Here is a 13,646-nt window from a genome sequence, read left to right on the forward strand (position 1 = left end):
AATAAAAGTGTAGCTAAATTATTTAGTTTACTGTCTTGATCTTGTTTTCCTGTTTGTCTCCATCTTTAAGTATAGTTAGTGGGTAATAAAAAGTAATTAGTTCAAAATCAGTAAACAGTGGGAATACTGATATTATGAATGATTGATTTATTTACTGATTGGATCTTAACACATTGCGGACCAGTAGTTTTATTGCTAGCTTTACTCGGTGGCCAGATAAGTTTCTATTGAACGAGTACAAAAAACGTTTTATATAAATGTTAAATGCACGCTTTAAAATTAAATACCCATTGCATTTTGAAGTTATTTATTACATGTTCTTACAAGCTAATATCTTTTTAAAGAATTTTCGTGGTTGGCCACAAACCTTAGAACAGAAAACACAAGAATTCTTGTGATCTGTCCGCAATGTGTTAAGTATATAATGTTGTCAAGTTCAAGTCATGTCAGTATTTTTTTTATCATGTTAATTTTTTGACAGTATTTTTCAGATATGGCATGTAATGTAATTGGAAAAAATGATGTAAATAGAGAAAATTGGATTAGTATGTAGGTATAAAGTGAAAATTAAAATTTGAAAATATTTTAAAATTAAATTTATTGTGGTGACATGGGTTAATAAAATCATATGTGTTTCCTGTATAGAATTCTATAATACATCATCTGTATTTTGCATTGTGTGTTTACCACTCTTTTCATCACCATTTTTTGACACTCTTTATCCTTTGCTACCTTCCTTCCACCTTTTTTCCCTCCGGTAACCACCATTCTGTTGACCTGTTATCTATGAGTTTTTGTTTGTCTATTGGTCTTATTTGTTCATTTGTTGTTTTAAATTTTATATCCTTCATATGAGTGAAATCATATGGTTCTTGACTTTTTCTGTCTGACTTATTTCACTTAGCATGATATTCTCAAGGTCCATCCATATTGTTGCAAATGGCAGTATTTCATGTTTTCTATAGCTGAAGAGTATTTTATTGTATGTGCGTACCACATCTTTATTCAGTCATTTATTGAAGGATATTTTGGTTGTTTCCACATCTTGGCCACCGCGAATAATGCTGCAATGAATACAGGGGTGCATGTATCTTTATGAATGAATGTTTTCAAGAGTTTTAGGTAGACACCCAGTCGTATGGTAACTCTATACTTTTTTGAGGAACCTCTATACCAGCGGTCGCCAACCTTTTGGACCTCACGGACCACCGGTTGGCAACCGCTGCTCTATACTGTTTTCTATAGTGGCTATATCAGTTTACTAGTATATCCCCATCATCAATGTAGGGATTCCTTGTTCTCCACAATCTCTCCAACACTTGTTATTACTTGTTTTGTTGATGATAGCCATTGTAACAGGTGTGAGGTGGTATCTCATGGTAGTATTTTTTTTTAAATGTGTTTTTATTTATTTGAAAGAGAGAGGAAGGGAGAGAGATGGAGAGATAGAAACATTGATGAGAAACATTGATTGGCTGCCTCCTGCAACACCCCCTACTAGGGATCGAGCCCATAGCCCGGGCATGTGCCCTAACTGGGATATGAACAAGCGACCTCTTGGTTCATTGGTTGATGCTCAACCACTGAGCAAAACTGGCCGGGCTCTCATGGTAGTTTAGTGAAGTTGAGGATCTTTTCATATATCTGTTGGCCATTGTATGTCTTGGGAGAAGTGACTGTTCTCTGCCCATTTTTTAATTGGATTTTTTGTTTTTTATTGTTGAGTTGTATGAGTTCTTTATATATTTTAGATATTAATCCCTTACCAGAGGTTTTGTTTGCAAATATCTTATCCCATTTGGTTGGTTTCCTTTTTATTTTGTTGATGGTTTTTCTGCTTTTTAGTTTGATGTAGTCTCATTCATTTACTTTCGCCTTTATTTTCCCAGCCTTTGATGGCAAGTTCATAAAACCCTCTTTAAGACCAAGGTCCATAAGTTTACTATCTATGTTTTCTTCTATGTTGTTTATTGTTTCAGGTCTTATAATTAGATCTTTGATACATTTTGTGTTAATTTTTGTGTATGGTTATAGCAGTCTAGTTTTATTCTTTTTCACCTGACTTTTCCATTTTTCCAGCACCATTTATTGAAGAGTCTTTCTTTTCTTTATTGCATGTTTTGGCTCCTTTCCCCAAAATTATTTGTGCAGGCCCTGGCTAGATAGCTCAGTTGGTTAGAACATCGTCCCTATGCACCATAGTTGTGGGTTTGATGCTCTGTCAGGTCTGATATAGGAGTTAGCCAATGAATGCATAAATAAATGGAATAATCTATTTCTCCCCCCTCCCTCTCCCACCCTCTCTTTCTAATTTATTTATTTGAAAAACAATTATTTGCCCATATACATGTGATTTATTTCTGGGCTCTCAATTCTGTTCCATTGGTCTGTGTGTCTGTTCTTCTGTCAGTATAATGCTGTTTTGATTATTGTTGCTTTGTAGTATAAAATTTTGAAAAAATATTACTGTCTAGAATTGATAATGCATACTCCAGGGTAAACTCTTCCCACCTTATTATTATTATTATTATTTTTATATATTTTATTGATTTTTTTACAGAGAGGAAGGGAGAGAAAGAAAGAGCTAGAAACATCAATGAGAGAGAAACATTGATCAGCTGCCTCCTGCACCCCCCCCCCCCCCCCCCGCACCGGGGATGTGCCCACAACCAAGGTACATGCCCTTGATGGGAATCGAACCTGGAACCTTTCAGTCCGCAGGCCGACGCTCTATCCACTGAGCCAAACCAGTCAGGCCCACCTTATTATTTTTGATAGCTTTTGATTGAGAGACTTGAATGATCTTAGAAATGGTTGTCTAATTTTTAAAAATTATTTGATCACATATTGATAAAACAGGATAAAAGTATTTGAGCTTATCTCTAGTTTTGCAAATAAAATCTCTTTGTAGATACACAATCTCTGCTCCCTAGGACCCCAGGTGATTTCAGTGGTAGGCCACACTACTTTTACTTGTTGATGTTTTCACTGTGGTGTAATGACGGGTAACACTGTTGGTTCCTTAGCACTTTATTAGGTTTTGACCCTTGAGTACACATTTTTTAAATATTCTGTGTGATGAAACAGGGATTCTGCCTAAGCAATCTGCTGCATAGTGAAGTGTGACAGTTGACTTAAGGAAAAGCACTTGTGTGATGCTTTCTTTGAGCTTTGAATTAATGTAGCCACTTTTTTTCAAGAACACCGTATTTATTTGAAAGAACGAATGACAGACATACCAGTCAATGTGGCTCAATGGTTGAGTGTCGACCTAAGAACCAGGAGGTCATGGTTCAATTTTTGGTCAGGGCACATGCCCGGGTTGCTGTATCGATCCCCAGTGTGGGGCATGCAGGAGGCATCCAATCAATGATTCTCTCTCATCATTGGTGTTTCTATCTCGTTCTCCCTCACCCTCCCTCTCCAAAATCAAGAAAAATATATTAAAAAAAAGAAGAAAGTTAAAATTTTGGAAAACTTGTAACAATCACCATGAACTTGACATCTCTTCAATACGTAAAAGATTTTTCTCAATCCAATTGAATAATGTGTAAAGGACCTGAATAGGCATTTCTCCAAAGAGGACATACAGATGGCCAAAAGACATATGCAAAAATGCTCAATGTCACTAATCATCAGATAGATCAGCAAATTAAAACTACAATGAGATATCACCTCACACCTGCTGGAATAGCTACCATCAGTACATCAACAAACACTAAGTGCTGACAAGGATATGGAGAACAGGGAAGCCTAGTTAGTACACTGCTGGTGGGAATGCAGACTGGTGCAGCCACTGTGGAAAACAGTATGGATTTTCCTCAAAAAATTAAAAATTGGAACTGCCGTTTGACCCAGCGATCCCACTTCTGAGAATATATCCTAAGAATCCCAAGACACCAATCAGGATATATGCACCCTTATGTTCATAGCAGCGTTATTTACAATAGCTAATATTTGAAAACAGCCCAAGTGCCCATCAGTAGATGAGTAGATAAAAAAGCTGTGCTACATTTACACAATGGAATGTGACAGCATGGATGGACCTTGAGACTATTATGCTAAGTGAAATAAGCCAGTTAGAGAAAGACAAACATCACAAGATCTTGCTTATATGTGGAATCTAATGAACAAAATAAACGGATGAACAAAACAGGTCCAGAGGCATGGATGTATGGGATAGAATAACAGACCTCAGTGGGGAGGGTGATGCAGGGGACAGGAGAGATTAACCAAAGAACATTTATGCATATACACATAACCCATGGACACAGACAGTAGTGTGGGGAAGGCTTGGGAAGGGGACGGGAGGGGTTTGATGAAGGGCAAAATTGGGGGACATCTGTAATACTGGCAACGACAACTACAACAAAAGGAAGCACCCCTGGCAATGTTCTGATGACATTTGTGGTAATATTAACAAGTGATTTTTTGCATATATAATCAAATGTGTCAGCATTTGGTAGATATCAATAACCCAGTGAACCAGTAACTTCAGATGAACAATATATTATGTTACCAAATCATGCAAGGGTAAAAAATCCACTCAAAAGTGCAAGATAAACCAATGGATTTTAATGTAATAGAGTGTATAAAATTTATTGATAAAGTTTCTGATTCCTCATTTTAACTACTCTTTAAGAAACTAGCACTTGTTAGTGTTGGTGTACTATCAAAGAATAATCACAGCTATCTGAAAGGAATAACAAAATATGACTCCCTCCTTCTATAGCTTCCAACTGTAGCCCTAACAACATGTCATAAGAGCTGTCTTCTAGCAAGCCAAAACATAATTTGCACAAATGTGAAACAATGCTGCTTTCTAAGGTTTTTGTTTGTTTATTTGGAAAATACAGGATGGGGCAAAAGTAGGTTTATAGTTGTTCATATGGAAAATAATATAATAATTAATAAATAATAATACAAGAATAAACTGTGCTGCATACTCACAACTGTACACTTATTTTGCCCATCCTGTATAGTTACTTTTCCTAAAAATATGTCATTTGTTAACATGTGATGGGTTTAGTTTTTTTAAATAAAATAATTATTTAAATAATTTCTAAGTTTTAACTTCTGATATGATAAATATTGATAAATACAACCAACATTGTAGCTCTTTGGGGAATCCTTAGTAACTTTTAAGGGTGTGACAGGTTCTGCTGAAACTTTGGAATTGCTGGCCTAGGAAATGGACATGTAACTGGAATATTGGAAGAGATGTTTCTTCTTTTCATGACTTTGCAATAAAATTAACAGTAGTACTGTGTAGGATACAGTGGGCCACTGGGAAACATAAACAATAAAGAGAGTTGTAAAATTGTTTTTCTTTCCTCTCATAAAACTCTTTAATTTTTAACTCAGTTATCATCACATGTAATGCGATTGTTCCATTGCAGAATGAAGCACTGTCCTTAGAAGAAATAAGGATTAGAGTAGTACAGATGCTTGGCACTCTAGGAGGGCAAGTAAGCAAAAATCTTGTAACAGGTAAATGAACTTTTTATTAAAATAAATAAAATACGTATTTGTCCTTTAATTTAGAAGTATACAGATCATGGTATATTCTCATATTTATCCTATATGTAATTAACATATTTTCAAATAAGATTACAAAAAATAATTGCCTAATGAAGTACTTTGATTGTACCATGCCATCTGAATAATATTTTACAGTAACAGGGAAAATGTTCTAGATTGGTTATTAAACATATTTTTCATTTTGAAACAATCTAATTTGACATTCTTTTTAATATTAAATGTTGTTTCAGGAATTCAGTATTTTTTAAACATGATATTCTTAATATTTGGATATTTTTAGAGTGTTTTTAGTGAGAATTAGCATTTCGTTTAGCAAAAATTCATCTATTTTTACATTTGAAATTTCATATTAAATATACACTAGTGACTTGGTTATTTAGGAAGTAAGAGCCTATATTGGGAAAATAAGTGCTTTAAAGAGATTTTTAATAAGAATATTATTTACTTATAATTTTTTCACAGATTACCTTAAGTGTTTGCTAAAAGTGAAAATTCAACACCCCAGATTATTAGACTTATTTAAAAATAATATTACTTTAAATTAAATTCATAAATAGTATATTAGTGATTTGTAATGTTGTAGTTACATGTGTGAAGTAACAAAAAGAGAAATAATGAATAAAGTGCTTAACTTAAAAGTATAACAAAATACTCTGGTTTCACTAATGAATTGTAGAGCAGTTAGTATGAGAATGTTTTGAATGAAAAAAAACATGCTCTTCTTAATATTTTTTAACAGCTGCATCCTCAGATGAAATGATGAAGAAATATGTAGCATGGGATAGAGAAAAAAGACTCAGTTTTCCAGTACCATTTATGGATATGAAGCCTGTCATTTACCTGGATATATTTCTGCCTCGGGTTACAGAACTAGCTGTTTCAGCCAGTGACAGACAAACTAAAGTACTTTTAGTTTTCATTTCACTATTATTTAGAGTCTATTGATTTTAAGACATATATTTTTTAGGGAATAGATAATATATTTCAGCCATTTCAATATTATTAATTTTATATTTTCTGTAATATTATAATTAGAAAATGACTTAATTATCAGAAGATGTCATTGATAAATGAAAGCTAAACATAAATCATCTTAATAGATAATAACCTGGCAAAACATTAATATACTAAAAACTTTAAATATTAGAAAATATAGTACATAAGGCATTTAACAGCGATTTTTCATGTGCTCGATTATCTTCTCAAGCTAGGAGATTAGAAACATATAATCCCAAGTTTCTCTAGTAACTTGTACATTTTCAGAATGCTTCAAATATTCACTGCAGTAGTGATAATTGAAAATGTGCTAACAAATGGAGCAAAGTTCCGCAATATGGCAGCATTGAAGTATATTTCTTATGAATGTATTAGTCCCATTGCCTAAAGTTTTAAAATTTCAATTCTTAACTCTTGGTTAAAGAACAAAGTGAACAGAAAAGCATTAATTTTATACAATATTCTTCTCTTGTTAACATGAAAACTTAAACTTTTTTGAACTCCTGGCCTATTTTAGGTTGCAGCTTGTGAACTTTTACATAGCATGGTTATGTTTATGTTGGGCAAAGCCACTCAAATACCTGAAGGTGGTCAGGGTTCCCCACCTATGTACCAACTCTATAAGCGAACTTTTCCTGTGCTACTTCGACTTGCATGTGATGTAGATCAGGTAAGTGATTGCTGTCTGTATATTTGGATTGGGATAGTCTTTTTCATTGATAAAATATATTAATTAATATAGGAACATATGAAACTGAAAGTAAAACTCCGTATTGTATTTCCCACTCTTATTCCCCAGGAAAAGCCACTTTATCTTAGCAGAAAATATGCTCCCAGATCTTTGTAAAAACACATTTTACAAACATGCATAAGTATTTCATTTTATTTGTAAAATGTAGGATGATAGCATAAAAAATGCTTTCTTTTGTTTATAAAATATGATTTGGATGGATTTGGTTATCACATTAAAGGTGTCCAAAAAATTGTCTTTTCATAAAGTTTGTATAGGAAGGGAAATTTTCCTACAGGATATTGAAGACAGAAGAAATGTGCTAATGTAGTGATAATTTGACTTTACAAATGTTTAAAACTACTGAAGGCACAAAAACCACAATTTTAACGTATATATAATGTAGGAATGTTTTTGCTACATTCTACTGAAGATGTAAGATCTAAAAATAGGCAAACGGATAAAGAACAAAAATAGACAACTCAAACAAAGAAGTATCTGTGGCCAGTGAACTATTCACAAACATTAACGTTTTTAGTAAAGAAAAGGAAGTTCAAATTTAAACGTTATTGTTTGCAGCTTCTGTCAAATACTTTAGAAGTTGACGCTGGTGGCATTGCCAAGCTCGTAGGGAAAGGGCCCTGCAACTTCTGTCTGCTGCGAGGGTGGGTTCGCACAGGCTCTGCAGGCAGAGCAAAAGGCTTGGTGACCTGCAGCCCTCGTCCAGCAGTTTCATCACTACCCATGTACTGAGAGCAGTGTGGATGGGACTTTTCATTGCGACTTCTTGTTAGTCACACATTAGATATACCTGCAATTCTTTTTTTTCTTTTTTTTTTTATTTCTTTATTGATTTCAGAGAGTAAGGGAGAAGGAGAGAGAGAGAAACATCAATGATGAGAGAGAATCACCTATTGGCTGCCTTCTGCACGCCCCCTACTGGGGATCGAGCCCGCAACCCCAGGCATGTGCCCTGACCGGGAATCAAACCCAGGACCCTTCAGTCCGCAGGCCGACGCTCTATCCACTGAGCCAAGCCAGCCAGGGCAATATACTTGCAATTCTAATAACAGGATTTGGGTTACTGGATCATGGTATATCCATATGTGAGGTACGGGGCAGCTAATAAACATATTGGCATAGCTTATGTATGTATATGGAAAATATTCAAAATTAAGAGGAAAAGTGCTTATAAAAAGTATTTTTACACATGTATATGTATATACATGTATACACATATATTTAAATGTGTGTAAATAAAATATTTTGAAAGTTAACAGCAATTTTAAATGTTAACAGAGGTTGCCTTACGGAGATAGGATTGTAGGTGGATGGTTTTCTATATTTTCTATAATTTCTATAAGTGGTGTGTGTGTATATGTGTGCATGCATGTGGTTCCTGTGTGTAGACATACATATATACCTGATATACTAAGAATAAAACAGTGTAATTCTTTTGAAGAAGAAAGTGATGCTTTAAGACCAGTTCAAACTGTAAGGTATGACCTTTATTTTGATTAATCCTAAAAGTTGCTTCAAAGGAAAGATATATTTTATAGAAAAATATCCAGGTGCAAGAGGTCTCTGTGTTGTTTGTTCTGCACCCCGAGGCATGGACGGTTTTTACAGGGTTTTTGAGTGGTGGTGTTCATACCAATGTGCTTCATTCTTGAACTCAGTGTCAGTGGGAAACAAAACTCTCCAAGATTTGTCAGTGCTCCAGTAGGCGCCCTAGCCTTGTGAGGCACAGAAATGTGTAAGGTGCAAAGGTAGGGAATGCTTCCCTTCACTTTGCTACAAACATTTTACTCTTCATGTAATGAGGATTGGTTTGTAACCATTTGTCTAGGTCAGTGCTCTGATCCAGAAGGATAATTAAACTTCTCTTACCTCTCCAAGATGATCACATGGTCACACCGACGCCACTCAGTTAAGCTCCCAGGGTTTCAGAAAGGTGGGCACTGTTTCCCTGGGTATTTCCTTGTAGAGGGAGGAACCCAGGCCTGGAAGACACCCTGGATTATAAAAGCCAGAGACCCACAGGGCTGTCTGGCCCCTGGAGAGACTTTATTTACATTCTGGAAGTTAGAGTGAGAACTCGGGATCCTTAACATCTCCAAGGAGTCGAGATTTTTCTTCTTTCATTTGACAGCAATGGAGAGGCAGCTGTCTTCTCCAGTGATACAAGCTTTAAGTCCGGCTTTCTCTTTGTCATTATTTACTTGTTAGTTGAATAATGATAATGTATCTGATCCACAATACCTCAAGTGCACATTCGGATATATAAAGATGAATACTATTAAACCAATAATATTTTATCCTAAATTGCCCTCTTGATTAGAAGAACAATGAGTTTTAGTGTGTATATTAGGAAGAACTTGTTCATTATAGAATTTAACTAGAAAAGGAAACTAACAAAACCATGACAGTATTATCACTTAATTTTGCCTCTGCCATTTAAATGGACTCTTTTCCAGTATCAAGTTAATTCAACATGAAGAAAATAAACTCTCTTGGTATTTTCTCTTCAGGTGACAAGGCAACTGTATGAGCCACTAGTTATGCAACTGATTCACTGGTTCACTAACAATAAGAAATTTGAAAGCCAGGATACTGTTGCCTTACTAGAAACGATATTGGTGAGTAAGGGTTGACTTTTTTCTTCTGTTCCTATTTTTCTACTTATATTTGATGTGTATTTAGTACTTTAAGAAACGTTACCTGTCAAGATATCAAAAATATAGCATTTAGCTAGATCATATTGTCTTTTTTCTTTTGTTTTAGAGATTTGGTGACATGCCATTTTAATAATCAGGATGCCATATTTATTTTTTTAAGTGATACTTTGAAATATCTGCAAGCAAATATTCACGTTTTAATTAGTTTTCTAGTTTTGGGGAGAATGGTCATAAATTTGACAAACTTGATCTATATTAAGGCTATGATGTGGGGTGGAGGGTGGAAGGCGTGAATAAAATTGTTCTTTTATCAGAACCCTTTTAGCAGTACCTATTTTTAAAAGTATCTCTAGTGCAATAACTAAGGATTATTTTTAACTTATCCAGTTTTCTCCTGCATTCAGATTCAACAACTAAAGGGCCCTAGAACAATAGCTTAGCATTTACATAACATTATCCTGACCTTAGAGGTAGAATCATTAAGATTTGGTCACAGGTTCACTAAAGGCAGAGAAAATGAGGTCAGCTAAAGCCTTAGTGTGCTTTTGACACTTGTTTTATTATAATTTTCTGAACTTGTACAAATAACTTTACATTTGACCCATTGAATGCTATTTGGTTTGATTTTACCTGTTATTTACCTATAATTTCTGTTTTGCCATATACTGACTTTGGAATCAAAAGTCCCAATTAAACATATAGCAAGTTTGTCCAAACAAAGTCCTGTCATTGTGTCGTTTGCAAATTGATTCAGATTTGAATCTGTGTGTTGCTTCTGTTTGAAATAAGCCAGAGGAAATAGGGGATTTGACCAGGGCATCCAGACAAAGGAGAGAAAGGCTTTAGGTGCGTGGTGTGTTTGTGAAGAAGTAGCTCTGTTTTGAGTTTTGCTTGCATCGGAGCCTTGTGATGAGAAGGTGGGGCTAGGAAGGTGTGTTGGTTCTGAATAGCAGAACATTGTAGGTAGGTTGACCATACATTCCCGTTTCCCAGGACAGTCCTGGGTATGCCTGTTGTGTATGTAACTCTTAAGCGCACTCCTTTCACTCTCAGAGTGACCCTAATTGGATAGATGCCATGTTGTGGGGAGTGGAGAGTTACTGAATGTTCTTATTTGCATGGTGACATAATTATATCTACGCTTCATTTCTCTGCACTATAATAAACACATTAAATTATTTTTAAAAGTTTAACGTAGCTTTATTCATAATAAGCCCAGAACTGAAAATAACAGGGTAATGGATACATAAACTGTGTTATATTTATACTAGAAGCCCATTGCACGAAGATTCGTGCAATAGACCTTCATTCACCTGGCTGCCTGCACCAGTTTTCCGCCGGCACCGGGGACCCAGGCCTTGGCTCTGGCCACCGCCTTCTGCCTTCTTTCAGGGTCGGGGTTTGGCCCCGGGCGGCGGCAGTGATCTGGGCGCCTCCCGCCTGCCTGGGTCCGTCAGCCGCTCAGCGATCTGAGCAGCGGGAGGCCCTGCCCCTCCTGCCGGCCCGGGTCCTTCAGCCGCTCAGCGATGGGGGGCGGGGCAGCGCGTGGGGGCTGCCATCTTTACTGGGTTAATTTGCATAGCACCCTGATTGGCTGTGGGCATAGCAAATGTACGGTCAATTAGCATATTACCCTTTTATTAGGTAGGATTGTACTGCAATATTAAAAAAATGAACCAGTGACACATGTAATACCTGGATTAGTCTCAAAAACATTAAGTTGATTAAAGGAAGCCAGACATAAAAGAGTAGGTACAGAATGATTCCATTTACTTGAAGTTCAATATAGTCTATTTCGACCTAGAGATTACCACTCTGACTTTCATCATCATAGATTAGCTTTGTCTGTATTGAACTTCATGTAAGCACATTAAATTAAATTAAATTTATGGCTTGTTTGCATTCAGATCAACTTATTCTAATGTTTTTATTCTGAAGTTTTTATCTTAGCTATTTCTTTTCCCCTTTTGAACCTTGAAATCAGCTTAAATAAGAGCTTCAGAAAGCATTCGGGTCAGAGTATGAAACGTAAAAGAGAGAGTTGAAGAAAGAAAAGGTAAAGGAGGAAATGTGAAGTTGGTAGTACAGTACTCAAGTGAAAGGGCATCTGTCAGTCTTCTAATAAGAATTGCTAATTTCCTTATGTGAACACAAACACTATTTACCTCTGCTCTGAGAAGTGTTAATGACCTCTTCCATTTCCAGAGATTACTGCCTTCTTGAATTCTCATTAACACTGTAATCAAAGATTTCACAAATAGCAAAAAACTTGGGATGTTAGGCAGAAGTACAACCTTATTTCAGTGTTCAGTGTACTTTTTCAAGTTAAACTTTTTCTATATAGATCTGAGAGGAAATAATGCCTAGAGGGAGACAAAAACATTCAAATTTCCTTAGCCGTTTTTTCAGATATTTAGAGATTGTGCCTTTATGGAGACTATTACAGAAAGTTATATTTCTAGAACCACATCTCCATGTGATTTTTGTTTATGTAGCAGTACAATTTCTTTGGAACTTGCAAGGGTCTTATTCTCTTTAACCCCAATACATAAGCATCTCTGATTCTGTGATAGGGTCAAGTCAGCAACAAAAATTCCTAGCATGTGGCCATTGTGTTTCTTCAGGGAAAGACTGCTTTGTTGTAACTGGTTAAAACATTCCTTTTTTTTTTTTTTTTTAAAGGATTTTTCAGTTTCTGGATTTGTTTAAAGAAAGTATTGAGTTGGGCAAAGTATGTCAGTTGGAGTTTATTAGAGTCTAGATTCTAGACAGATTGGTATTATTGGTGGTTTTTTTTTCTTGAATAGTGCTGTAAATTAATTTTTATAACATACTCTGGTTATGCTCCGAGGAAGACAGGGTATTCAATTGTCATGTTATGCTCTGTTTTAGGATGGAATTGTGGACCCCATTGACAGTACTTTGAGAGACTTTTGTGGTCGGTGTATTCGAGAATTCCTCAGATGGTCCATTAAACAGACAACACCACAGCAGCAGGAGAAAAGTTCAGTAAACACCAAATCACTTTTCAAGCGACTGTACAGCTTTGCACTTCACCCCAGTGCTTTCAAGAGGCTAGGAGCATCACTTGCTTTTAATAATATCTACAGGGAATTCAGGTTAGTAAACCACATGACTGGGGAGAGTGTAAAACAAGTTCTTTAAATTCTCTGTAGTGATTTGGAAAAGTGACTCAGTGTTTATGTGTCCATGTATTCATATGTTAGGTATTTAATAAGTGTGTGCTGGGTGCTGTTCTAGTTTCTAGGGATTAAAAAACTGAATTGAAATGCAGTTTGTAGTCAAGAAGCTCAGGAACTGCTGAGAAATGCATGCACACATGAGACTACAGCAGTCTTACAAATGCAACAGGCGGCACTGCAGGGTCTTTTGGAGCATCAGAAGACAAGCGTCTAAGCCAGCTGAGTAGGTTAGGAAAGGCTTCCCCTCACATTTATACTTGAAATGAGACTTAAAGGATGAATGGAGATCAGCTAGGGCAATTCAGATATGAAATAGGATGGTATACAAGGAGATAAAGCTATTTTATATTTGTATTGATTGTGGAGTTTAAAGCTTAAAAGAGAGTGTTGTGAGGCCAGCCAGGAGCCTTTGTCCAGTTAAGAAACATAGGTCACCTCCGGTGAGTCCCTGGAGTAGTGGGAACACGGAGCATCACGGTTAGATTTCCTCCTAAAATG

General features: G+C 35.9%; 1 protein-coding gene across 1 annotated transcript in view; it reads left to right on the plus strand.

Annotated features, from left to right (window-relative positions):
- PRKDC (protein kinase, DNA-activated, catalytic subunit) overlaps positions 1-13,646 on the plus strand; it is a 205,676-nt gene that overhangs the window by 41,493 nt on the left and 150,537 nt on the right. The window contains exons 23-27 of the mRNA XM_079796147.1: positions 5,400-5,490; positions 6,281-6,444; positions 7,055-7,207; positions 9,799-9,906; positions 12,838-13,064. Coding sequence (XP_079652273.1) covers positions 5,400-5,490; positions 6,281-6,444; positions 7,055-7,207; positions 9,799-9,906; positions 12,838-13,064 — 743 coding nt within the window. The remainder of the gene's footprint in view (positions 1-5,399; positions 5,491-6,280; positions 6,445-7,054; positions 7,208-9,798; positions 9,907-12,837; positions 13,065-13,646) is intronic.

Source organism: Cnephaeus nilssonii (genome assembly GCF_951640355.1).
Source record: "Cnephaeus nilssonii genome assembly, chromosome: 18".
NCBI classification, from domain to species: Eukaryota; Metazoa; Chordata; class Mammalia; order Chiroptera; family Vespertilionidae; genus Cnephaeus; species Cnephaeus nilssonii.